This window comes from Cetorhinus maximus, chromosome 24 (assembly GCF_964194155.1).
Source record: "Cetorhinus maximus chromosome 24, sCetMax3.hap1.1, whole genome shotgun sequence".
NCBI classification, from domain to species: domain Eukaryota; kingdom Metazoa; phylum Chordata; class Chondrichthyes; order Lamniformes; family Cetorhinidae; genus Cetorhinus; species Cetorhinus maximus.
Genome location: NC_135902.1, coordinates 54203258 through 54228818, shown reverse-complemented (window position 1 = coordinate 54228818; position 25561 = coordinate 54203258). Strand labels below are relative to the sequence as shown.

The window sequence follows — 25561 nt, the reverse complement described above, 5'->3', positions numbered from 1 at the left end:
CTTTACCAGCAATGTGCAGCAAGACCAACCACAGAACAGTACCACTGCAACAATACATATATTAAAAAACAGTAATTAGAGGTAAATATTTGCAGCAGCACATAAATACTGAACTGTGGTCCAGGTTTTCAGTTTAATAATTCTCCTTTACCAATTCCTTTCGAATTTTTATGCTTCTTTCTTTTCAGAAGCTAAGTGATGCTTCAAAAAAAGAACAAAAAATTGCAAACAAAAAAGCAGCTCACTGTTTTGAAAATGGCTCATACTCACCAACACCAAAGTTATAAAGAAAATTTGCTCAAAGGGGGTCTAGAAACAAGTATGTTTTGGGTTGGCTACTGAAATGGAGGAGACAAAAAAAGTACATGGAGGAATTCCGCAAAAGCCACTTGAAAAAATATTAGAAGCCTTTTTGAAGGAAGTGCATGTGGACTATTTGCTATTAGCATGGAGAGTCATAGTGATTCATGCATGCCAATGTTTTACTTTCTCAAGTCTAATCAGATCCTTGTTATAGGGGCTTGTGTAGCTGAACATACAAAACCAAATACAGATATTACTATTTTAAACGTTACTTCTGCCATCAGCTAAACCCTTTCAGAACATGAGCTATGATTAACACAAATAATAGCAGGTTCTCTGTGTACCAAGAATGCAGCACAGTTCAGCGGCTAGGTTATCATTAACTGCAAGAGCCAGCTACTATTATAAAAAGAAATTTTAATTTGCTGTTTTACTTTGGATCATCCACTGCCACACCACATAATCCGCTCAGTGGGAAACCATAACAGGAAGGGGGCAAGACAAATAGGAATGTTCCATGTCTTATGTACATTATAATATAGTTTTTGGTTATGTTTCAAGCTAAAAACAGGGGGCAAAGTAGTTCATATTCAGGCTTACTTTCAGAATGGATGCTTGCAATAAAATTGACCAAACCAAACCAATTACAAATCTAAAACTTCTTCTGATATGAAGAATCTATGCAATGGACACAATTGGGTTTAAGCATATGTTGGGCCAGAATACAAGTTCATATCAATAATTTATCACACAGTAACCTGAACTGCTGTGTTGAAGCAATCAGAGGCCTGGTACTACAGCAGAGTGGGTGGGCATCTTTTTGAAATTGAGGGGAAAATTACTGCAGTGTACTTTCACTCCTTTGGCGCCTGCTCAAGAACTACACTGGCATAGGCCTAAAAGACAGCGGAGTGTAAGTGGTGCCTGCATTAAAACAGTTCTAAACAAAAACAGGAGCCAGAGACGGGCTGCACAAGCCAATTGCTAGAGCTTGGCTCAGCTGGTAGCAATCTCACCTCTGAGTCAGAAGGTTGTGGTTTGTGCTCCATACCATGATGTAAGCTCAATCCAGGTTGACACTTCAGTACAGTAAATGAAGGAGTGGTGCATTGCCAGAGATGCCATCCTTTGAATAAGACTTAAAACAGCAGTCTTCTTAACCAAGACATTCTTAAACAATCCCATGGCACAATGTGATCAGAGGAATAGAAATAGGGCATTCAGCCCTTTGAGCCTGTTTTACCATTCAAATAGATAATGGCTGATCTTTAACAACTCAGTTCACCCACTTTTCATCTTCATCCTTTAATATCCTCACCAAATAAAGATCTATTAATTTCAGTTTTGAAAATTTCAACTCATCCAGTATCTACAACATTTTGGAGAGAAAATTCCATATTTATACCACGCTTATTGTGGAATAGTGTTTCCCAATTTCATTCTTAAATGGCCAAGCTTCAATTTTAAGATTGTCTCTCTTTGTTCTGGATTTTCCCACCAGAGGAAAAAGCTTCTCTATATTTTAAAGCATTTATACAGCACCTTTCACTACCTGAGAATGTTCCAAAGTAAAGTGCTTTAAAGCAAATTAAATAATTTTGAAGTGTAATTTTGTAATGTGAGAAACGTGGCAATCAATTTGTGCACAGAAAGGTACCACAAACAGTTATGTGATAATGACCAGATAATGTTTTATTTAAAACTGACGGTGATTAAGGGATAAATACCAGCAAGGACATAATCATTTTATTTGTTTTAAACATCTCAATTAGATACCCTTCAATCTTCTTAATTCGAGGAAATACAATTCAAGTTTATGCAAGCTGTTCTCTTAATTTAAGACTTTAAGCCTCGGTATTATTTTGGTAAATCGGTACTGTATCCCTTCAGTATCTTTCCTGAAGCATGATGCCCACAACTGAACTCAATACTCCAGATGGGGCCCAGTCAAGGCTCTGTACAATTGAAGGATAACTTCCTCTCCTTTGCATTCCAAGCCTCTTGAGATACAAGTCCAATATTCCATTAGCCTTTTTGATTTTTTTTTAACCCATGCATTACTTTTCATGATTTATACACTTGCATACTCAAATCCTTTTGCTCTTCCAGTTTCTAGTCTCCTGCCATTTAGAAAATAGTCTAATTTATCTTTCTTGGATCCAAGATGCATTGCCTCACACTCTTCCATATCTGCCACAGTTTTTCCCACTTATATAATTACAAATGGGCAGTTCTCCTGATAGCCTTGTCAATTTGTCTTCTTCAACAAATACCAAGAAAATCCTAAATAACTGATTGTTGAGCATGAAACAATGAAGCATTTTGGCTACAAGCTTCCATATAAATCCAAATGCTTGTTTACAAGTGGAAATAAAAAAGTGTGGTTTACAAACATCATGAGAAATGACAACATATCCTACAATAGAAGTACTGGAAGAGGCTTAGTTCCAATGTATCCAAAAATTCTCTGACCGCTATTAACTTCCCAATGACACTTGAATAACAACTTCCACCAAAAGTGAACCAAATACATCACACAAAGATATTATGGCCATCTGTAGCTTCATATATGTTTTGAACTGTTTCAGACCCTCTTCTGTTATGGTGGAAATGAACTGAAGCCTCTACGGGCCACCGTCAGTTTTAAATAAAACAGATTATCTGGTCATTATCACATTGTTGTTTGTGGTACCTTCCTGTGCACAAATTGATTGCCACGTTTCTCACATTACAAAATTACACTTCAAAATTACTTAATTTGCTATAAAGCACTTTGGTGGAAATTTATGTACATTGATTGCATCTTCAAGTTTAATAATTAAAACAGACCACTGAAGAACCAGTGAGAGTGCCACCTAGGAGGAAGCAAGTGAGAGAGTAAAAACAAAAAGACAAGGTAGGATACAGGATAAGTCTAGGAGCGCTGTACCTCTTTCAAGCACTAATGTTATTTGTGAATTATTTCCTCCTGTTTTTACCGAGATTAATTTTCCACTTTTGTTGTAAAACATTCACTGGCAAAAATCACAGGTAAATATCTGTCTATTCCTGGTTTATTCTTCATTACTATGGAATGAAACCAGACGGACCACCCAGCATCGACCGAGGCACCGGAAACGACAACGGCAATCGCAACCCTGTCGACCCTGCCAAGTCCTCTTTATTAATATCTGGGGGCTAGTGCCAAACTTGGGAGAGTGTCTCACAGACTAATCAAGCAACAGCCTGACATAGTTTTCCTTACGGAATCATACCTTACAGATAATGTCCCAGACTCCACCATCACCATCCCTGGATAGGTCCTGTCCCACTGGCAGGACAGACCCAGCAGAGGTGGCGGCACAATGGTATACAGTCAGGAGGGCGTTGCCCTGGGAGTCTTCAACATCGACTCCAGACCCCATGAAGTCTCATGGCATCAGGTCAAACACAGGCAAGGAAACCTCCTGCTGATTACCAAGTATCCCCCTCCCTCAGCTGATGAATCAGTGCTCCTCCATGTTGAACATCACGTGGAGGAAGCACTGAGGGTGGTAAGGGCACAGAATGTACTCCGGGTGGGGGACTTCAATGTCCATCACCGAGAGTGGCTTGGTAGCGCCACTACTGACCAACATGGCCAAGTCCTAAATGACATAGCTGCAAGACTGGGTCTGCGGCAGGTGGTAAGGGAACCAACAAGAGGGAAAAACATACTCGAGCTCATCCTCACCAACCTGCCTGCCGCAGATGCATCTGTCCATGACAGTATTGGTAGGAGTGACAACCGCACAGTCATTGTGGAGACGAAGTCCCGCCTTCACATGAGGATACCCTCCATCGTGTTGTGTGGCACTACCGCCGTGCTATATGGGATAGATTTCGATCAGATCTAGCAACTCAAGACTGGGCATCCATGAGGCTCTGTGGGCCATCAACAGCAGCATTGTACTCGAACACAATCTATAACCTCATGGCCCAGCATATCCCCCCACTCTCCCATTACCATCAAGCCAGGGGATTATCCCTGGTTCAAAGAAGAGTGCAGGAGGGCATGCCAGGAGCAGCACTAGGCATACCTAAAAATGAGGTGTCAACCTAGTGAAGCTGTAAAACAGGATTACTTGTGTGCCAAACAGCATAAGCAGCAAGTGATAGACAGTGCTAAGCAATCCCACAACCAACGGATCAGATCTAAACCCTGCAGTCCTGCCATATCCAGTCGTGAATGGTGGTGGACAATTAAACAACTCACTGGAGGAAGTGGCTCCACAAATATCCCTATCCCCAATGATGGAGGAGCCTGGCACAGCAGTGCAAAAGATAAGGCTGAAGCATTTGTAACAATCTTCAGCCAGAAGTGCTGAATGGATGATCCATCTCGGCCTCCCCAGCATCACAGGTGCCAGTCTTCAGCCAATTCAATTCACTCCACGTGATATCAAGAAATGGTTGAAGGCACTGGATACTGCAAAGGCTAAGGGCCCTGACAATATTCCGGCAACAGTACTGAAGACTTGTGCTCCAGAACTTGCCGCGCCCCTAGCCAAGTTGTTCCAGTACAGCTACAGCACTGGCATCTACCCGGCTATGTGGAAAATTGCCCAGGTTATGTCCTGTACACAAAAAGCAGGACAAATCCAACCCGGCCAATTACCGCCCCATCAGTCTACTCTCAATCATCAGTAAAGTAATGGAAGGAGTCACCAACATTGCTATCAAGCGGCACTTGCTTAGCAATTACCTGCTCACTGATGCCCAGTTTTGGTTCCGCCAGGGCCACTCAGCTCCTGACCTCATTACAGCCTTGGTTCAAACATGGACAAAACAGCTGAACTCCTGAGGTGAGGCGAGTATGACTGCCCTTGACATGAAGGCAGCATTTGACCGAGTGTGGCATCCAGGAGTCCTAGCAAAACTGGAGTGAATGGGGATCAGGGGGAAACTCTCCGCTGGCTGGAGTCATACCGAGCACAAAGGAAGATAGTTGTGGTTGTTGGAGGTCAGTCAAATCTGCTCCAGGACATCACTGCAGGAATTCCTCAGGGTAGTGTCCGAGGCCCAACAATCTTCAGCTGCTTCATCAATGACCTTCCTTCCATCATAAGGTCAGAAGTGGAGATGTTCGCTGATGATTGCATAATGTTCAGCACCATTCGCAATTCCTCAGATACTGAAGCAGTCCATATCCAAATGCAGCAAGACCTGGACAATATCCAGGCTTGGGCTGACAAATGGCAAGTAACATTCATGCCACACAAGTGTCAAGCAATGACCATCTCCAACAAGAGAGAATCCAACCATCACCCTTGACATTCAATGGCATTACCTTCGCTGAATCCCCCACTATCAACATCCTGGGGGTTACCATTGACCAGAAACTGAACTGGAGTAGCCATATAAATACTGTGCCTACAAGAGCAGGTCAGAGGCTAGGAATCCTGCAACGAGTAACTCACTTCCTGACTCCCCAAAGCCTATCCATCATCTGGAAGGCACAAGTCAGGAATGTGATGGAATACTCCCCGCTTGGCTAGATGAGTGCAGCTCCACCAATACTCAAGAAGCTGGACACCATCCAGGACAAAGCAGTTGGCTTGATTGGCACCACATCCACAAACATTCACTCCCTCCACTTCTGACGCACAGTAGCAGCAGTGTGTACCATCTACAAGATGCACTGTAGGAATTCACCAAGGCTCCTTAGGCAGCACCTTCCAAACCCACGACCACTATCACTGGAAGGACAAGGGCAGCAGATATATGGGAACACCACCACTTGGAAGTTCCCCTCCAAGTAATTCACCATCCTGACTTGGAAATATATCACCGTTCCTTCACTGTTGCTGGGTCAAAATCCTAGAACTCCCTTCCTAACGGCACTGTGGGTGTACCTGCACCACGTGGACTGCAGCGGTTCAAGAAGGCAGCTCACCACCACCTTCTCAAGGGCAATTAGGGATGGGCAATAAATGCTGGCCCGGTCAGCGAAGCCCACATCCCGTGAAAGAATAAAAAAAAACTTATTAATATGAGCACAATGCATGCATAACTGTGTCCAACGTCACAACATTAGCTCAACCACCATTGTTAGACTGAGCCTATAATACCTTTTTCAGCATGAAGAATTAGTACGAAAGTGAAAATCTTGCAAAAAGGGTCACTTCCAAAAATTAAACAATACTAGAAAAGCAAACAATTGAATAAAACAAGTACAAACGAATGCAACAACACAAACCATTTATTAATAATTTTTTCAAATCTTGATAGCAGAATGTGGCCACATTTGCACTCTGCTAGGAACATTATTCCAAGTTGTAGCAGATTGTTGAGAGCCATAATCCCAATACCCATTCATCTATATCATTTTTTTGCATCAGTCTATATATCACAGATCCAGCAATATCACAGTTGGAAAGTAGGCAAAGGCCCAGACACTCATTGAATAGCAAGTCTCCTGGGGGCTACAGATGGAAAACAGTAGATCACAAGTAGCTCTCAGGCCGCATTATGAACCTCACAGATTTAAATGACACCATTCAAGTTCACAATTGGTGAATGACAGTTGCAATGTATCTTTTTAACTTATTCTAAGAATTATAAAATCAATTTAACATACAACCTCATGATTTACACTGCAACTTTAATATTCAACTCTCCCTGTTGGCAATGGCTGTAGCTCTCAAACAGGGCACAGGGCAGTTTGAAGTTGTGACTCTTCTCATAGAATGTAAATTTACACATGAATGATTAACACGCTGGAAGCCTTAATCTTCACTGTTAACTTAACATGTTAACTCTTTAGGTGCATTTTTAAACTCACTCGCTCACTTTTCATCCAATTCAGGGTCATGGGGAGTCAAAGCCTATCCCGACAGGCAATGGGTGCTATGCAAGGTGCACTCAGGATGCCAGGGCACTCAAACGCGCACACACACAGACACACTGAGGGGCAATTTACCGTAGCCAATCCACCTAGCCAGCGTGTCTTTGGACAGTGGAAGGAAACCAGAGCACCCAGAGGAAACCCATGCAGACCCGGGGAGAACGTGCAAACTTCACACCAGAGTTCAGGATCGAACCCGGGTCCCTGGAGCTAGAGGCAGCAGCGCTAACCACTGTGCCACCGTGCCGTTTGCATTTTAAAGCTATGGTGTTTAATTGTTATATTATGTCATCACCTGACATCCAAGCTAATCATAAAACATCAGAATTATCAACTGTTTTCCAATAATTGTACATTTACTGAACATTGGAATGACGCTTGAGACGCAAATCTTTTAATTGTAGCATGGAACAATTACAACCGATGACAAAATGGGTTCTTGAGTCCAGGAACAAGTGTTATTTGTAAGATTTAGGACGTCAGTATATTCAGAAAACCAGTTGGCTGCTTTAAGTTAACATGTAGCAATCTAGTAAAACCTTTCATACTGCATTACAATTTACATTTAAAAAATAAATTCTTGTACCTTCACTGATCCAAAGCACAGCATTTGAACATGATGAGCAGTACTCCAATAAATAAGTTGAAACAAAGTTATGTTGCTTATTCAATTAACTTAAAATTACACAAAAAAAATGCTGATTTACAAAGAACTATAATAAATTTATTTCAAGACATTGGAAATGTACACAACTAAAATTGTCACCAACTAGAAAACAAATTGTTGGTTACTGCACATTGCTAACAACTTACAAGTTAGTTTATGTACTTGTGCCAAGAGAAAAGTAATAAAAAGTACAATTATTATTGAACAGAATTAGTCTACTATTCTCACAGACAACCCCGTGTCCATTACTCACAGAATGCCTAGTACAACACCATCATTCACTGTGTTTAGATTTTCAGAAACAAGCAGCTTTTTTTATTCAGATACAAACAAAAAAAGATCAAAATTCTTAATACTTCCAAAAAGCACATTTTGCATTAAAAAATGGATGTTAGTAAACAATTCATAAAGGCATAATAAAATTTTGTGAAGGAGCATACGTGCTCTTATTCACAATTCATTCAAACAGAAGCATTTTAACAAGCTGCTCAGTAGAATCAAACAGAGGAGGGGAAAGAGAAGAAAGAGATATATAGATATAATTGTAGATACATAATGTAAACATGGAAGATACCAGCAGTGGGTCACACACAAGAAATAGGCCACAGGACCAGTGAGTACCTTATTTTCCTTGGAAAATTCTGTGTCAGTGCTGAAAGGCCTGTTGAAACGGAATAGTGCACAAGCAGCAGAACAGATAGCGATACCAGGATAGCTGAATTAATGACCACCGCCCCGCCAACAAAGCCAAACACAAACAGAAGCATGCAACCAGGACTCATGGCTCTGTGCTGGCATGGTTGTGTTCAGAGACCAGAACACTGTGGGGAAGGTTACGCAGGGGTTGAGGGTGTATCCTTGGACTGAAAAATCTGTCACTCAACCACAGCCACAAAAGCGTGTGCTCGAAACAATGCCATCAAGCACACCCAGCGAGCTACATTCTGCAGCAGCTCACACAGAATGACATCATCCTGCTAATATTTAAAAACCGACGCTGATCACCTCAGCATCACTGCTGCAGCAGCAGCAACCATCACTCCGTTATCCATCCCCTCACAGCTACCCTGCTTATTGGTTGCAAAAATCCACTGCTTACATAATACGTGTACATAAAAGGAACCTCATTATTCCGCACAAATAACCAGACTGGGCTCTTACAAAACATAGCCAATAGCAGAAGCTTAAAAGCCTAAAGCCATCCTTTTAAAAACAATTATTAATAGAGAAGCTGTTTTACCAACAAATTTACAGCTATTAAATCAGTGGTCTCAGCATAATTATTTTAATTTCAGCCTATTAGCCAGCGACAGCTCTATTATACAATGCACTTGTCCAACATCAGCCAAACTATTGTTCACTGCTCTGTCATTAGGCAAATGGGTCACTGATCACATGATCACAGAAACACATCGATACTTTCATTCTGCCCACAAGGAGATAACAAGCAAGAATGTTTACCTAACTCTGTTGTGCACGCCAGGTTCCTGCAGGTCTGCCCCAAGCAACTGGTGAAGTTTGGTTCGTTCTAAGTGCTCCATGTAATTGTGGATCATCTGCAATGAAGACGGAGGGAAAACATGTCAGGTTTATCAATGATTTATTGTTTCAAGAATAGATGTTTTATTAGAAAGTTAATGTCACTTAGTTTTACAACTGCAATGTAATGCAATGCTTGCAATACTCCTACTTTTCATATTAGTATTTTTTGTACTTTGAATCACTAAGATTGCATAATTGCTTATGAAGTTATGTTTCTTCAAAAACTCATTTGTGATTTTGGATGGATGAGGGGGTGAAGAAACTCCCACTGTATTTTCAGTAAAAAAAAATGTTGAGGAGTTAACACTATGGTCCTTTTTTAAACTAGTTAAAAGAAATGAAGATTTATATAGTTTGAAAAGTATTCTGATAACCTGCCAATAGCTTAGAAGTATTAATGTGAGCAAAGAATGGCACCAACATAGCTCTATAACATTCCATGTTAATTTTCTGATCAACTCCAGTTAACTTAGCTCCCTTTTAAAATCACAGCTGATAGATTTTGCAATCAGTGAGTTCCCCTTTGATATCAGAATTCACTAATTAAATAATGCTTCACCATACACAATAGACTACTGCTTCAAATTAATGATAATTCTTTGTAACATTTTTAAGTGAATCAGGATGTTAAAACTTATGCTTCATTGGGCATAAGACCAGAAACCCAATTTTACTACTAAAATCCTCACAGGTCAAATCTATTCTCAAAACACCTGTCTGATCTATATTACATGTTGGGTGGAAATCTTCACTCACAGGGCACCTCTGTTCAAACAACCATTACAGAGCAGATGGACTCAATGATGTTAGCAGGGGGTAGCACACTCAGCATGTCTGTTCCACATCAAAGGTTATGTGGAAAATAAAAGCTCATGGTATAGGGGATAACATATTGGCATGGAAAGAAGATTGGCTGGCTAACAGGAAGCAGAGAGTAGGCATAAATGGGTCTTTTTCAGGTTGGAAAGATGTAACAAGCGGTGTGCCACAGGGATCAGTGCTGTGACCTCAACTGTTTACACTTCATATAAATGACTTGGATGAAGGAATTGAAGGGATAGTTGCCAAATTTGCTTTTGACACAAAGGTAGGTAAGGAAAGTAAGTTGTGAAGAGGACATAAGGAATCTACAAACAGATATAGATAGGTTAAGTGAGTGGGCAAAGATCTGGCAGATGCAGTATAATGTGGGAAAATGTGCAATTGTCCATTTTGGCAGGAAGAATAAAAGAGAAGCATATTATCTAAAAGGTGAGAGATTGCAGAGCTCTGAGGTGCAGAGGGATCTGGGTGTCCTGGTGTACGAATCACAAAAGGCTAGTATGCAACTACAGCAGGTAATTTGGAAAACTAATAGAGTGTTAACATTTATTGCTAGGGGAATTGAATACAAGAGTAGGTAGGTTATGCTTCAGTTATACAGGACACTAGTGAGACCACATTTGGAGTACTGTATACAGTATTGGTCACCTTACTTAAGGAAGCACTAACAGCACTGCGGGTGTACCTACATGACATGGACTGCAGCGGTTCAAGAAAGCAGCTCACCACTGCCTCATGGGCAATTAGGGATGGGTTGGAAGCAGTTGGAAGCAGTTCAGAGAAGGTTTACCAGACTAATACCTGGAATGGGTGGGTTGTCTTATGAGAAAAGGTTGGACAGACTAGACTTGTATCCGCTGGAGTTTAGAAGAGTAAGAGGCGACTTGGTTGAAACATATGAGGGGTCTTGACAGAGTGGATGTGGAGAGGATGTTTCCTCTTGCAAAAAATCTAGAACTAGGGGTCACTGTTTAAAAATAAGGGGACGCCCATTTAAAACAGAGATGAAGCGCAATTTTTTCACTCAGAGGTCATGAGTCTTTGGAACTCTCCTCTTGAAAAGGAGGTGGAAGCAGAGTCTTTGAATATCTTTAAGGCAGAGGTGGATGGATTTAAGCAAGGGGGTGATAGGTTATCGGTGGTGGGTGGGATGCAGGTTTCGGGTTACTATCAGGTCAGCCATGTTCTTATTAAATGGCAGAGCAGGCTCGAGGGGCTGAATGGCCTACTCCTGCTCCTTGTTCATATGTATGTACAGAACAGGAAACTGCCATATTGCCTTCCCATCCACCAAATTTTCCACCAAAGATTAGCTGATCAGCAGAAACTTGGAAAACACAGTAAAGCTGTGCCATAATCAGTCTCTACAAGGCTAAAGAGAATGACAGTATAGGGCATAGTCACTGAAGGGAATACTCCTGGCTGACCTCACAACCTGAATCATTATATTTGTACTGAATGGTTGCCTGAAGTTAATGTTCATACATAGCAGAAGGCATCACCTTTGTTGATCCCCCACTACTCGGTGACTGATGTAGGCATAAGAGCAATCTGCAATTTTCCATTTCAAAAGGGCATTTTTGTAACAAATGTCAATTGATTAAAAAAAACAATATGCACAACAAATCATGCTGCAGCTTATCGTTGGATTTAAAGGTGAACTGTTAATAACGAGTTGTGTTTTACATGCATTTTTTACTCCAAAAATAGCTCATTGATGGATAAAGGGAATGCGGCGGGTGAGTTCAAAAGGCATGCAATAAGGTGAATCACAGCAAGCTTGTTACAAAAATTCAAGCTTAAACTGAAATGTAGCGAATTGGTTCAAGAAGAAACAACAACACATTTAGGATCAATTCAAGAATGAAAAGATGTACCATTTCGAAGCTTATTCAATAAAGACTATTAGAACTTGGATGGAGAGAGAGCACAGTATGCAAGTTTGCTGACAACACAAAAGTAGAGAGATTGCCAAACAGCTTAAGAGGACCATAAAAGAATTCAAAAGGATTGATAGGCAGCAAATCATTTTAATGGAGAAAGCAGAACTGAGGCCATAAATATAAGATAGTCATTAATAAATCCAACAAGAAATTCAGGAGAAACTTCTTTAACCACAAAATGTGGCCAAGTGCAACATCAGGGAGTCCTAGCAAAATTCAAGTCAATGGGAACCGGGGGAAAACTCTCCAATTGTCATACCTAACACAAAAGAAGATGGTTGTGGTTGTTGGAAGTTAATCGCTCAGTCCCAGGACATTGCTGCAAGAATCTCCAAGGGTAGTGCAGTTCTAACAAGAGTCAAGAAGCTCGACACCACCCAGAACAAAGCAGCCTGCTTGATTGGCACCCCATTCACCACATTAAACTTTCACTCCGTTCTACCACAGGTTCAGTGTGGCAGCAGTATGTACCATCTACAAGATGCACTGCAGAAACTCTCCAAGGCTCCTTCAACAGCACTTTATAAACCCACGACCTTTACTAAAAGAACGAGGGCAAAAGATGCATGGGAACACCACCAACTGCAAGTTGCCCTCTAAGCCAGTCACCATCCTGACTTGGAAATATATCGCCGTTCCTTCACTATCGCTGGGTCAAAATCCTGGAGCTCCCTTCCTAACAGCATTGTGGGTGTACCTACACCACATGGACTGCAGTGGTTCAAGAAGGCAACTCACCACCACCACCTTCTCAGGGGCAATTAGGGAAGGACAATAAATGTTGGCCTAGCCAGTGACACCCACATCCTGTAAATGAATAAAAAAAAGGAAAGGGAATTTTGCCAAAGAACTAGCAAACAGCTAAATTAAACTCTATAAAAAAGGAGATAAATCAAGTCCAAGGCACCATTGACCAATTAGCTTAACGTTAGTGGTAGGATAGATAGTGGAATACTTTCTGAATAGTAGAACACAGAAACCAAAAACATAGTGGACCAGTCAGCACAGATTCCAGTAGGGAAGGTCATGAAAACTTATTGAATTCTTTGAAGTATTTAACAGGAAAAAAACATAAGTATAATGCAATAGATGTGATATATGCATTTTCAAAAAGCATTCAATAAGGTACCACATAGTATACTCAAGACTAAGGTCAGAACTTGTGAAGTCGTAGAAACATAGAAAATAGGAGCAGGAGTAGGCCATTCGGCTCTTCGAGCCTGCTCCACCATTCATTATGATCATGGCTGATCATCCAACTCAATAGCTTGATCCCGCTTTCTCCCCATATCCTTTGATCCCTCTCGCCCCAAGAGCTATATCTAACTCCTTCTTGAAAACATACCAATGTTTTGGTCTCAACTACTTTCTGTGGTAGCGAATTCCACAGGTTCACCACGCTCTGGATGAAGAAATTTCTCCTCATCTCAGTCCTAAATGGTCTACCCTGTATCCTTAGACTGTGATCCCTGGTTCTGCACTCCCTCACCATCGGGAACATCCTTCCTGCATCTACCCTGTCTAGTCCTGTTAGAATTTTATAGGTTTCTATGAGATCCCCCCTCATTCTTCTGAGCTCCAGCAAATATAATCGTAACTGACTCAATCTCTCCTCATATGTCAGTCCTGTCATCCCAGGAACCAGTCTGGTAAACCTTCGCTGCACTCCCTCTATAGCAAGAACATCCTTCCTCAGATAAGGAGACCAAAACTGCACACAATATTCCAGGTGTGGTCTCACCAAGGCCCTGTATAATTGCAGCAAGACATCCCTGCTCCTGTACTCGAATCCTCTGGCTATGAAGGCCAACATACCATTTGCCTTCTTTACCGCCTGCTGCACCTGCATGCTTACCTTCAGCAACTGGTGTACGAGGACACCCAGGTCTCGTTGCACATTCCCCTCTCTCAATTTATAGCCATTCAGATAATAATCTGCCTTCCTGTTTTTGCTACCAAATGGGATAACCTCACATTTATCCACATTACACTGCATCTGCCATGCATTTCCTCACTCACTCAGCTTGTCCAAATCACACTGAAGCATCTCTGCATCCTCCTCACAGCTCACCCTCCCACCCAGCTTTGTGTCATCTGCAAATATGGAGATATGACATTTAGTTCTCTCATCTAAATCATTAATATATATTGTGGATAGCTGGGGGTCCCAGCACCAATCCCTGCAATACCCCACTAGTCACTGCCTGCCATTTGGAAAAAGACCCGTTTATTCCTACTCTTTGTTTCCTGTCTGCCAACCAGTTTTCTATCCATCTCAATACACTACCCCCAATCCCATGCGCTTTAATTTTACACGCTAATCTCTTATGTGGGATTTTGTCGAAAGCCTCCTGAAAGTCCAAATAAACCACATCCACTGGCTCCCCCTCATCGACTCTACTAGTTACAGCCTCGAAAAATTCCAGTAGATTTGTCAAGCATGATTTCCCTTTCATAAATCCATGCTGACTCTGTCCGATTCTGCCACTGGTTTCCAAGTGCTCAGCTATTATATCTTTTATAATGGACTCTAGAATTTTCCCCACTACCGATGTCAGGCTGACTGGTCTATAATTCCCTGTTTTCTCTCTACCTCCATTTTTAAATACTGCGGTTACATTAGCTACCCTCCAATCTGTAGGAACTGTTCCAGAGGCTATCGAATCTCAGATGACCACCAATGCATCCACTATTTCTAGGGCCACTTCCTTAAGTACCCTGTAGATTAAGCAGATTATCAGGCCCTGGGGGTTTATCGGCCTTCAATCCCATCAATTTCCCCAACACCATTTTCCCTACTAATAGTGATTTCTTTCAGTCCCTCCCTCTCACTAAACCCTGTGTTCCCCAACATTTCTGGTATGTTATTGGTGTCCTCCTTTGTGAAGACAGAACCAAAGTATGTATTTAGTTGGTCAGCCATTTCTTTGTTCCCCATTATAAATTCCCCTGTTTCTGACTCAGGGACCTACATTTGTCTTCACCAATCTTTTTCTCTTCACATACCTATAGAAACTTTTACAGTCAGTTTTTATGTTCCCCGCAAGCTTACTCTCATACTCTATTTTCCCCTTCTTAATCAATCCCTTGGTCCTCCTTTGCTGAATTCTAAACTGCTCCCAATCCTCAGGTCTGTTGTTTTTTTATGGCCAATTTGTATGCCTTTTCCTTGGATTTAAAACTATGTCTAATTTCCCTTGTAAGCCCTGGTATGGCCACCTTTCCGGTTTTATTTTTGCACCAGACAGGAATAAACAATTGTTGCAGTTCACCCACGCACTCTTTGAATGTTTGCCATTGCCTATCCACCGTCATCCCTTAAGTAACGCTTCCCAATCCATCATAGCCAACTCACGCCTCATACCAATGTAGTTTCCTTTATTAAGATTCAGGACCCTAGTCTCAGAATCAACTATGTCACTCTCTGTCTTGATGAAGAATTCTATCATATTATGGTCGCTCATCCCCAAGGGGCCTTGCGCAACTAGATTGCAAATTATTCCTTTCCCATTACACAATACCCACAATAGGATGGCGTGTTCTCTAGTTGGTTCCTCAACGTATTGGTCCAGAAAACCATCCTGTATACACTCCAGGAATTCCTCCTCTACGGTATTGTTACTAATTTGATTTGCCCGATCTATATGCAGATTAAAGTCACCAATAATTACAGTTGTTCTTTTATTGCATGTCAGAAGGGAAGTACTATAGCAGTTTGGAAAGCAAGTTGGCTGCAGTTACTTAAATTGGCAAATGCTGGGAATTGTTGGTTACCAATTACGTAAGATTTGGATTCAGGAATTGGAAGTATAACTTCAAAATCTGCAGATGGGTGAGTAGTTAATATAGAAGAGAGCTGTGACAAAATGCAGGAAAGCATTAATAAAATTCCAGAACGGGTGTGAAATTGACAAACTAAGTTCAATATAGAGAACCATGAGGTAATACATTTTTTGGTAGGGAGAATAAGGCAGCCACATCCCCCTTGAAAGTAAGTACATGGGACCAGAGAGATCTGGGGATATAGATACACAAACCACTAAAAAGATCAACACAGGTTAATAAAGCTGTTTAAAAAAAACAAAACACTGGGGTTCATTCTAGAGGGATAAAATTTACGAGTTAAACTTGTATATCACCTAAATTAGACCACATTTGGAATTTTGTTAACTGTCCTCGTCTCAATATTATAAAAAAAGATATAGGCATTACAGAAGGTACAAAATAGATTTGCTAACATCATACAAGAAATGAGAGATTATACCTTTCAAAAGGAGGTTGAACATGCTGGGGCTCTTTTCTCTAGGAACACGACAACTAAGGGCCAGGCCGGGATGCAAGGCCAGGCCGGGATGCAAGGCCAGGCCGGGATGCAAGGCCAGCAGGATTAGTTTTGCACTATGCCAAAGAACTAACACAAGCACAATGAACCAAGTAGCCTCCTCCTGTGCTGTAAATGTCTGCGTTACTTAATCAACATAAATATAATCATAACAGCCTCACTCGCACAGTAATATCAATGCATCATATTGCATGTAATGAATTATGTCGATTAGAAAGGTCTCGGTGTTCTCTTGTTAGTCTATGCTGAGCTACTTAAATGTTTAAATTTGGCCAGTGGTGACAGTTACAGTCGTCCTCAGTACTCCTGGGTTCAGGGGGAAACATAAAACTACAGAGCTCCTGGAGCAGGTCACTATCTGGTGACCTCTGCTTGAAGCTACCAGCTTATGGACACTGGTTGACAGGATTAGGTTTACATTCATATTTTGAAGCTCACATTTGGAAAAATGCCACCTAGCCAACAGGGGGCAGCTGGCACATGCAGAACCTTATCCCAGCAAGAGCTAAAACGCCAGATGAGGAGAGGAGGAAAGACATCCCTTTTTTAAAAAAATGCATGATTTGATTATGTTAAGAATGACACAGAATTCTTGTCATGCGTCTCTTTCTAAACAAACGGTTTCATAACCAAGATACTTCAAGACAGAGCAGGTACATTATCTGAAGTGGTAGCTGCTCATTTGACTGGCTCTACAATGTCATTAGGTGTTTTTTGAGGGGATTTAAGGGAGGGGTAGCACCTCTCACAGATCGGTTCACTGCACTTGAGTGGCATATCCTGTATTGGTCCTCACCTTCATCCAACTCGCACTTGTGGCTCCAAGTAGTTGTTAGCATGAGACAACAAGCGCACCCCGGTGACTACTTCGACAGGTGGGTCTAACCAGGTGAAGGTAGCTGTCAGGTCTCCTACCCTTGGCAACTTATGGACTGCAGCGGTTCAAGAAGGCAGCTCACCACCACCTTCTCAATGGCAATTAGGGATGGACAATAAATGCCGGCCTAACCAGAGATGCCCATATCCCATCAATGAATGAAAAAAATAATTGATTACCCTGGCATGCAAAGACTGATTCCTGCAGGCTGGGCAGATGAGACCAATCTAAAGTCCAAAGTCCAACGTTCTTGAAGGCGGATCAGCATCGTGTTGTGGAACACGCAGAGTTCAACAAGACACAGGAGATGTCCAGGTCACCCATTGCATCCGGATTTAACGCCAGCTGTCTATACTCGTCTTGCCACTGGACCACATAGGCCAGGATAAGAGAGTGAGGCTGTTGATGCGCAACTCTCCCTCATTATAATCCAATTCACATTCAAGTCATGTTTATCATCCTTCTATCATTTGTCATCCATCATCTATCTGCCACAAGTCCTATGTCAATGGGTGTGTGATGTGACAGTAAGTGTAGATTTACTGGGAGCTGCAGTTGCAAACCTGCACACAGGCGGCTCAGGCCACTGTGAAAAAGGATGCTCACTGCATTGAGGATAACTGGGCAAACTTCAGAGATATAGTGAACTCCACTACTTGAGGGCCCTTGGCCCTACCTCTCATAAGCACCAAGATCAGTTTGATGAAAACAATGAATAATCCAGAAACTACTGGAGGAGAAACATCTTCTCTACAGGGTTTACCTCAATGACAAGTCATCAGTATCCAAGCACGATGCCTACCAAAAGATCCGTAGGACTATCCAATGTAAGCTCAGAGAGATGCTAGACACTTGGCTGAATCAGAAAGCAGACAAACTTCAGTAATATGTTGACCACAAAGACTGGAAGAGGTTCTATTATGCTCCAAAATCCGTCCACAGGTTCATCCACAATCCTCAAAGCTGTTGGGTCAACACTGCTCACAGAAAAAGCCAAAATTCTAGAAGGATGGGCAGAAACCACATCCTCACTTGGCTTCATCCATCAATGAAAAAGCATTAAACAAGCTGCCACAGATTGTCATCACCAGTCTCTTGATGACCCTCCCACGAAGTTAGAAACGACAAACGCAAACGAACTCCTTGTCTAGTGGCCAAGTTCCAGGAGCTGATGGTATCCCAGCTGAGGTCTACAAAGCTAGAGGTCAATGCCTGGTCAACAAGCTCACTGAACTCTTTCAGCCTCTGTGGGAACAAGGAACCATCCCACAAGAATGCAACGATGCCTCCGTTGTCCACCTGTACAAGCAGAAAGGAACTCGCCAATCTTGTGACAAGCATAGAGGAATCTCACTTCTCTCCATCACCGGAAAATCCTTTGCCAGAAACCTTCTGAACTGTTAAGTGCAACAACTCAACCAAGATCTGCTGCCAGAGACTCTGATTTCAGAAAAAGTCAAGAAACAACCGATAAGGCTTTTGCAATTAGACAGCTACAGGAGAAATGCCAAGAACGGTGCATGGACCTCTATACCACATTTGCTGACCTGACCAAGGCCTTTGACATAGTAGGCCATGAGGGCCTTGGGAAGGCAATGGAGAAATTCAGCTGCCTTGACAAATTCATCACAATGGTTTGACAGTTCCAAGAAGGCTTGCTCGCGTGTTTCCTGAATGATGGCGAGTCTTCTGACCCATTCCCAGTCACTAATGAAGTTAAACAGGGCTGTGTGCTAGTGCCAACAATCTTCAGCATGTTTTTCTCTGCCATGCTCTCTGATGTCTTCCACTCTGGTGATATTGCCATCAAAATCAAGTACGTATGGGTGGGAAGCTGCTCAATCTAGGATGGCTCCATTCGAAGGTCAAGTCTTTAAGAAAATACTTCGCAATTACCTATTTGCCTTTGACTGTGCACTAGCTTCCGGTTCAGAGGTGGTGGACATGCAATGTATCATTGACTTGTTCTACGATGCATGTGACAACTTCGGCCTTATGATCAGTACAAAGAAAACTGAAGTAACATACCGGCCTGCTCCAGGAAAACTCTATCTTGAGCCCAAGATTTCAGTCTATGGCCAGAAACTCAGCAGTGGAAAGGGTCACCCATCTCAGCTGTACACTTTCTCGAGCTGTCTGCGTTGATGGCGAGACACATGCAAGAATTGCCAAAGCAAGTGTTGCCTTCGGCAGACTTTGAACATCAGTCTGAGAATGAAGAGGAGGAAGTCTGCCCACCAAACTGAAATTCTACAGAGCTAAAGTGCAGGAGAACATGCCAAGAGCAGCACCAGGCATACCTAAAAATGTGGTATCAACCTGGTGAAGCTATAACACAGACTACTTGCATGCCAAACAGCAGAAACAACATATGATAAAGCTAACTGATCCCACAACTAACCGATCAGATCTAGGCTCTACAGTCCTGCCACATCCAGTTGTGAATGGTGGCGGACAATTAAACAACAAACCAGAGGAGGAGGTTCCTCAAATATCCCCATCCTCAATGATGGGGGAGCCCAGCACATCAGTGCAAATGACAAGGCTGAAGCATTCGCAACAATCTTCAGCCAGAAGTGCCAAAGGGATGATAAAACTTGGCCTCTTCCTGAGCTCCTCAGCATCATAGCTGCCAAATTGATTCACTCCACTTCACTGTTCCAGTACAGCTGCAACATTGACATCTACCCAGCAATGTGGAAAATTGCCCAGTTATGTCCTGTCCGTAAAATGCTGGGTCAATTGCCGCCCCATCAGTCTACTGTCGATCAGCAGCAAAGTAATGGAAAGTGCCATCGACAGTGCAATCAAGCGGCACTTACACAGCAATAACATGTTCACTGATGTTCAGTTTGGGTTCCACCAGGGCTACCTGACCTCATTGCATCCTTGGTCAAAACATGGACAAAACAGTTGAACTCCTGAGGTGAGGCGGGAGTAACTGCCCTTAACACCAAGGCAGCATTTGACCGAGTATGGCACCAAGGAGCCCTGGCAAAACTGAAGTCATTGGAGCAGTCCATGTCCAAATGCAGCAAGACCTGGAAAACATTCAGGCTTGTGCTGATAGGTGGCAAGTAACATTCACACCACACAAGTGTCAGGCAATGACCATCTGAATCTAACCATCTCCCCCTGACATTCAATGGCATTACCATTGCTGAAACCCCTCACCATCAACATCCTGTGGGTTACCATTGACCAGAAACAGTACTGGATTAGCCATATAAATACTGTGGCTACAAGAACAGGTCAGAGGCTGGGAGTTCTGTGGCAACTAACTCAGCTCTTGACTCCCCAAAGCCTGTCCACCATCTACAAGACACAAGTCAGGAGTGTGATGAAATATTATCCATTTGTCTGGATGAGTGCAACTCTAACAACATTCGAGAAGCTCAACATTTCCACATCAAAAGCAGCGTGCTTGATTGGCACCCCATCTGCCACCGACACACAGTGGCAGCAGTGTGTACCATCTACAAGATGCATTATAGCAACTCACCGTGCTTCCTTCAACAACATCTTCCGATCATACAACTTCTACCACCTAGAAGAACAATGTTAGCAGATGTATGGGAACATCACAACCTGCAAGTTCCCCTCTCTTCACTGTCATTGGGTAAAAATCCTGGAACTGCCTCCCTAATAACACTGTGGGTGTACCTTCGCCACATGGGTTGCAGCGGTTCAAGAAGGCAGCTCACCACCACCTCAAGGGCAATTAGCGATGAGCAACAAATGCTGGCCTAGCTGATGTTGCCCATATCCTGCAAAAGAATAAATTTTAAAAAGTCCTGCTAACTCTGCTTTACGGGATGCGAGACTTCAACTGTGTTCTAGCGTCATGCCAAGAAGCTCAACCACTTTCACTTAAACTGTATTCAGAAGCTTCTGAAGATCAGATGGCAGGACAATCAGATACCAGATACTGAGGTGCTCAGCCATTTGGCATGCCAAGCATCCACACCATATCGAGAGTCACAACTGATGTGGGCTGGTCACGTAGCCAAAATGCCTGACACTGCTTAACAAAGCGATTCTTCTATGGACAGCTTGATTCTGAGGTGCTCTCTCATGGTGGTCAAAGGAAGTGCTACCAGGATACAATGAAAGCTTTGCTTAGAAGGTTTGGTGTCAACTTCAAGTCCTGTGAGAAGCTTGCTCAAAATCACCGCATCTGGCACAACCAACTAAACCACAGTGCAGCATCCTTCGAAAGCAAGTGCATATCAGAGACAGAGGGAAAGCATAAAGAGAGGATATCCCAAAAGAGCAAGTTGCCCAAAATTCAATTGGCTACGGTATCCTGTCCTAATTGCAGCAGAACCTTCCAGGTGCAGATCAGCCTTAACAGTCACCCAAGCACCCACCGGAACCCTACCAAACATCCCAATGATGAAAATGTTCACCTTTGCTACGAAGAACAAACAAGAGGTGATTTTATTTTGCGTTGAGTGGCATCAGCTCCGAACGCAGAGCTCCCGTTCAGCTGGCAGCACACTCTCTTATCCTTTTAAATCTCCCCTTTCCTATGACTAGAGTACCCACAATGTTCCCTCATTCCATGATATCATTTGCCTCTACATACCCTTCCTGTTAAAAAATAGTGAAGGCGTGCAGAGAGAGATAAAACCCATTTTACACCAGTTCAGGGGAGCTTGCTCGGGGCAGTGGGGGGAGGAAGTTGGAGACAAGAACAGGCTGCCAGCAACAAATATGGATACAAGAGAAATTAAGGCCTGGGGCAGGAAAAAGCATTGGAAAAACAGAGCCAAAGGAATGCTTAAAGTTATAGTGGTGGGGGTAAGAGAAAAAGGGAAAAATTCAAAAAGCTTGTATGCCTGGGAATGGGACGTAGATGGTGTTCATTTTGCATAAAATAAAACTAAATTAAAAAGATAAAACAATTGTTCTTTTTAAAATAATTTTGGCCAGCTGAATAGAAAGTTTGCAGGCCCACACACAGTCTCCCTATGTTCACAGTACTACATACAGCTACACACCATAATACTGTCCTTTTCTGACTGCCTGGCAAAAGTGGAGGCTTTGAAGGCCAATAAAGAAACTCTCTCTCTCTCATTACCCCCCATGGAACATTCATCACTACCTCTTCCAATTTTTTTTTCCGAGTCCTTATACAGGCTGCCAGCAGACTGGACCTTATAAAGACTTCTTGTTCCCTTCTAATGATTCGAGGGCGATTGGTACCAAGATGCCCGGAAATGGTGCAAACCTTGGTTTGTCTCTTCTTTTATTCACTTTCAGGATAAAGAGTCGAACGAGGCAGTGCACTATTGAGATTCTCTGAAAAGCTGCACTGTTTATAAAGCACATGCAGCAGGATTGGTCATTTCCCACATTGTTTGCAAAGCTGTGTGGTTATTTATTACGGCCTTGAACACTCAATGGGCCTCTGCTTCATACAAATTGATCAATCTGCCATGTCTCACGACCTAATTTCTCTGTTAGATGACATTGGTCTATCAGAACTCAGACCTTTGAGGAGAAACCAATAGATTTGAACTGTGAGGCCCATTTTCTTTAGTCAATTCCACTTCTTGAGCCACAGAGTTTTGCTGGAGCAGAGCTCCTGCCAAGTGGCCATTCTTTATGTGTATACCGTGACAGCGCATACAAGCAATCTGGGAATCTAATCCTGTTCTCACCTGACTGGCCTCACGGTATAACCATCAGGAAACCCCAGCTCACTGATTCTTAGCCGAGGCACAGCGATCTATACGAGACCCTTGCTAGGATCAGCTAATTTGACACGCATCTTGAATTACACCTGACTGATCTGCATGGCTGAGTTATAAATTGGCTTTACCAGATGTCCTATCAGAGGAACTTAACCCCCCACCTTAAACCAGCTTATATTTCACCCCTCTCCTAACTTTACTTAGTTCTGCTGAAGGGTCATGAGGACTCGAAACGTCAACTCTTTTCTTCTCCACCGATGCTGCCAGACCTGCTGAGTTTTTCCAGGTAATTCTGTTTTTGTTTTGAACTTAAGGAACAACTGCTTTCCAAAAAACAAATTCTAGAAATATTCATATTACTGGCCAAGATATAAAATAAGAACTAGGAAAACATATGTACCTCACAAACAAAAACTGAGCACATCACTTTGGCCCAACTTGGCCATGTTTATTTGTGCTATATATACTCTTACCAAATCTTCTGTCCCATCCCGAAGACAGGGAGCAAAATATATACCTACGTCAATCTGGCTACTTTATAAAATTATTTATTTTAAAAATGGACAAAAGCTTTACTCGGACATGCCTGACTAGCCATTACTCATACCAGAGGAATTTCTAACCTTCAGAAACCAGCACGTACCTTGTTATCTTTAAATAGGCGCTAATGCCCCTGTGACTGCAGAAAATCAAATTCCAAAGCAATTCACCAACATCCTTTACATTTCTACGGCAGAGCTCTCACCAACGGAGATGGTCTGTCTGCAAGGATAAAAGGAACCCTGACTCCTCCATTAAACCTCTCAAGATTTCAGACCTGGAAAAATACATCCTTTGTCCAGCAGCCATAAGTGGTGGGAGATATATGACATGATCTCTCCCAAGCTGCTAGAACCTGATTATTGCCATGTGGAACTGAACCCAGGTAATCTACCATTTTTACCACCAAACAAGGTAGCAACAGAATGAGCTCTGTCCAGATAAATTGCCTGACCCTAATCTATACTGTGAACTATTGGAACATCGGAACTCCTGTATCTGGGCCAATAACACTAATTCATCTCTACATGCCCTCTTCCATCAGGGAAGCCCTTCTGGAAAGACAGATCATCCTGCAACAGTTTCAGCCTGCTTGCCTCTAGAGGGATACGCCACTGAACTTTTGATTCTGAACTCTGGGCTCATGTGAAACCATAACTCGGTCTTGCTTGGTACCCCTTCCTTTCCCTTGTCCCCCTTTTATTGTATGAGTGCAAAAGGGGCGGAAGTTGCGAAACTCCTTCCCACGTTTTGTGTGTGTGTAAAATAACCCAATCCTCTTATTTAACCTTATCTCGAATTTGTTGTGGGGTTATTACTAGAGGATTAGATCACTCCAAAAGAAAGGTTGGGGAAACGACACCACCACTTATAATGGGGGAAATCTGGAATCAAAAACACCTTTCTGCTTACGCGTGAGTGGTGAGGAGAAGAAATCAGGGCTATTTAAATTAATCCCCCTCCTGTCCGTAACAGAAATTGGGGGCTTGTTCAGGAATGATCCAAATTGAATTTGACCTGAGTCCAAGTTAAGAGATGAGCCAAATTAGAGATAGAAGAGCCAACTGGAAGCTAAAAGAGGGAAACTCAGTGGCTGGAACAAATTTTAAGATGAGTAACTTATCACAGCAAATTCCTTGTCCTAACACTAAGAAAATGGCAATGCTTGATGCCCAAATGTTTGCTCAGCAAGAGAATTTAAATAGGGAGTCTTTGGCAGCCCTTCATACATATCAATTGAAAGCTGTAGCTAGGGAGATAGAGTTCAAACTGCCCAGCAAAATCAAAAGAAACAAACTAATCCTGGTGTTGGCAGAACATCAGGATCTGATGTCACCAGTAGAGCAGTCAGATGAAGAGCTCAATCATGACTCCGAATCCCCTTCCCTAGCCAATTTCGAGCTGGAAAAGCTTACATTGCAGTTAGAGTTTCAGGAGAGGGAAAGAGAGTGGGGGCGGGGGGGGGGGGGGGAGGGGGGAAGCCCGAGAAAGGGAAGAGAATTCTAGCTCTGAAAATTGGAAATGGAGCTAGCAGCTCAAAGGGAGAGAGGGAGAGCAGATAGCTAGCCGCAAGGGAAAATCTCTCCCCACCCAGAGCACCCCTAACCTGGAACCACTCTCTGAGGCCCTCAAGCATGCGAGGTTGCTTCCCAAATTTGAAGAGAGTGATGTGGAGTCTTTTTTTTAAATCACCTTTGAGAAACTAGCAGGACAGCTAAAATGGCTCTGAGTGATCTAGGCATTTTTAATTCAAGGCCAGCTGTCAGGGAGAGCCCAAGAGGTCTACTCTATGCTGCCTTCTGGAGGTGCCCCTAAATTATGAGCAGACTAAGGCCGCCATCCTAAGTGCCTACAAGTTAGTTCCAGAGGCATATAGCCAGCAATTCTGGAACACTCGTAAGAAGCCAACCCAAACCTACATTGAGTTTGAACGGCTGAAACAAATCATGTTCGACCGATGG

At 42.6% G+C, this 25561-nt stretch overlaps 1 protein-coding gene across 3 annotated transcripts in view; it reads right to left on the bottom strand.

Moving 5' to 3' along the window:
* Positions 1-25561, bottom strand: part of LOC144667627 (C-Jun-amino-terminal kinase-interacting protein 4-like) — a 221878-nt gene that overhangs the window by 88331 nt on the left and 107986 nt on the right. For 2 of the 3 annotated variants that reach the window (XM_078529101.1, XM_078529102.1), the window contains exon 4: positions 9297-9391. In XM_078529101.1, the coding sequence (XP_078385227.1) occupies positions 9297-9391 (95 nt within the window). Of the gene's footprint in view, positions 1-8456; positions 8881-9296; positions 9392-25561 lie in introns of those variants that run through there. The other variant, XM_078529103.1, reaches the window with a different exon arrangement.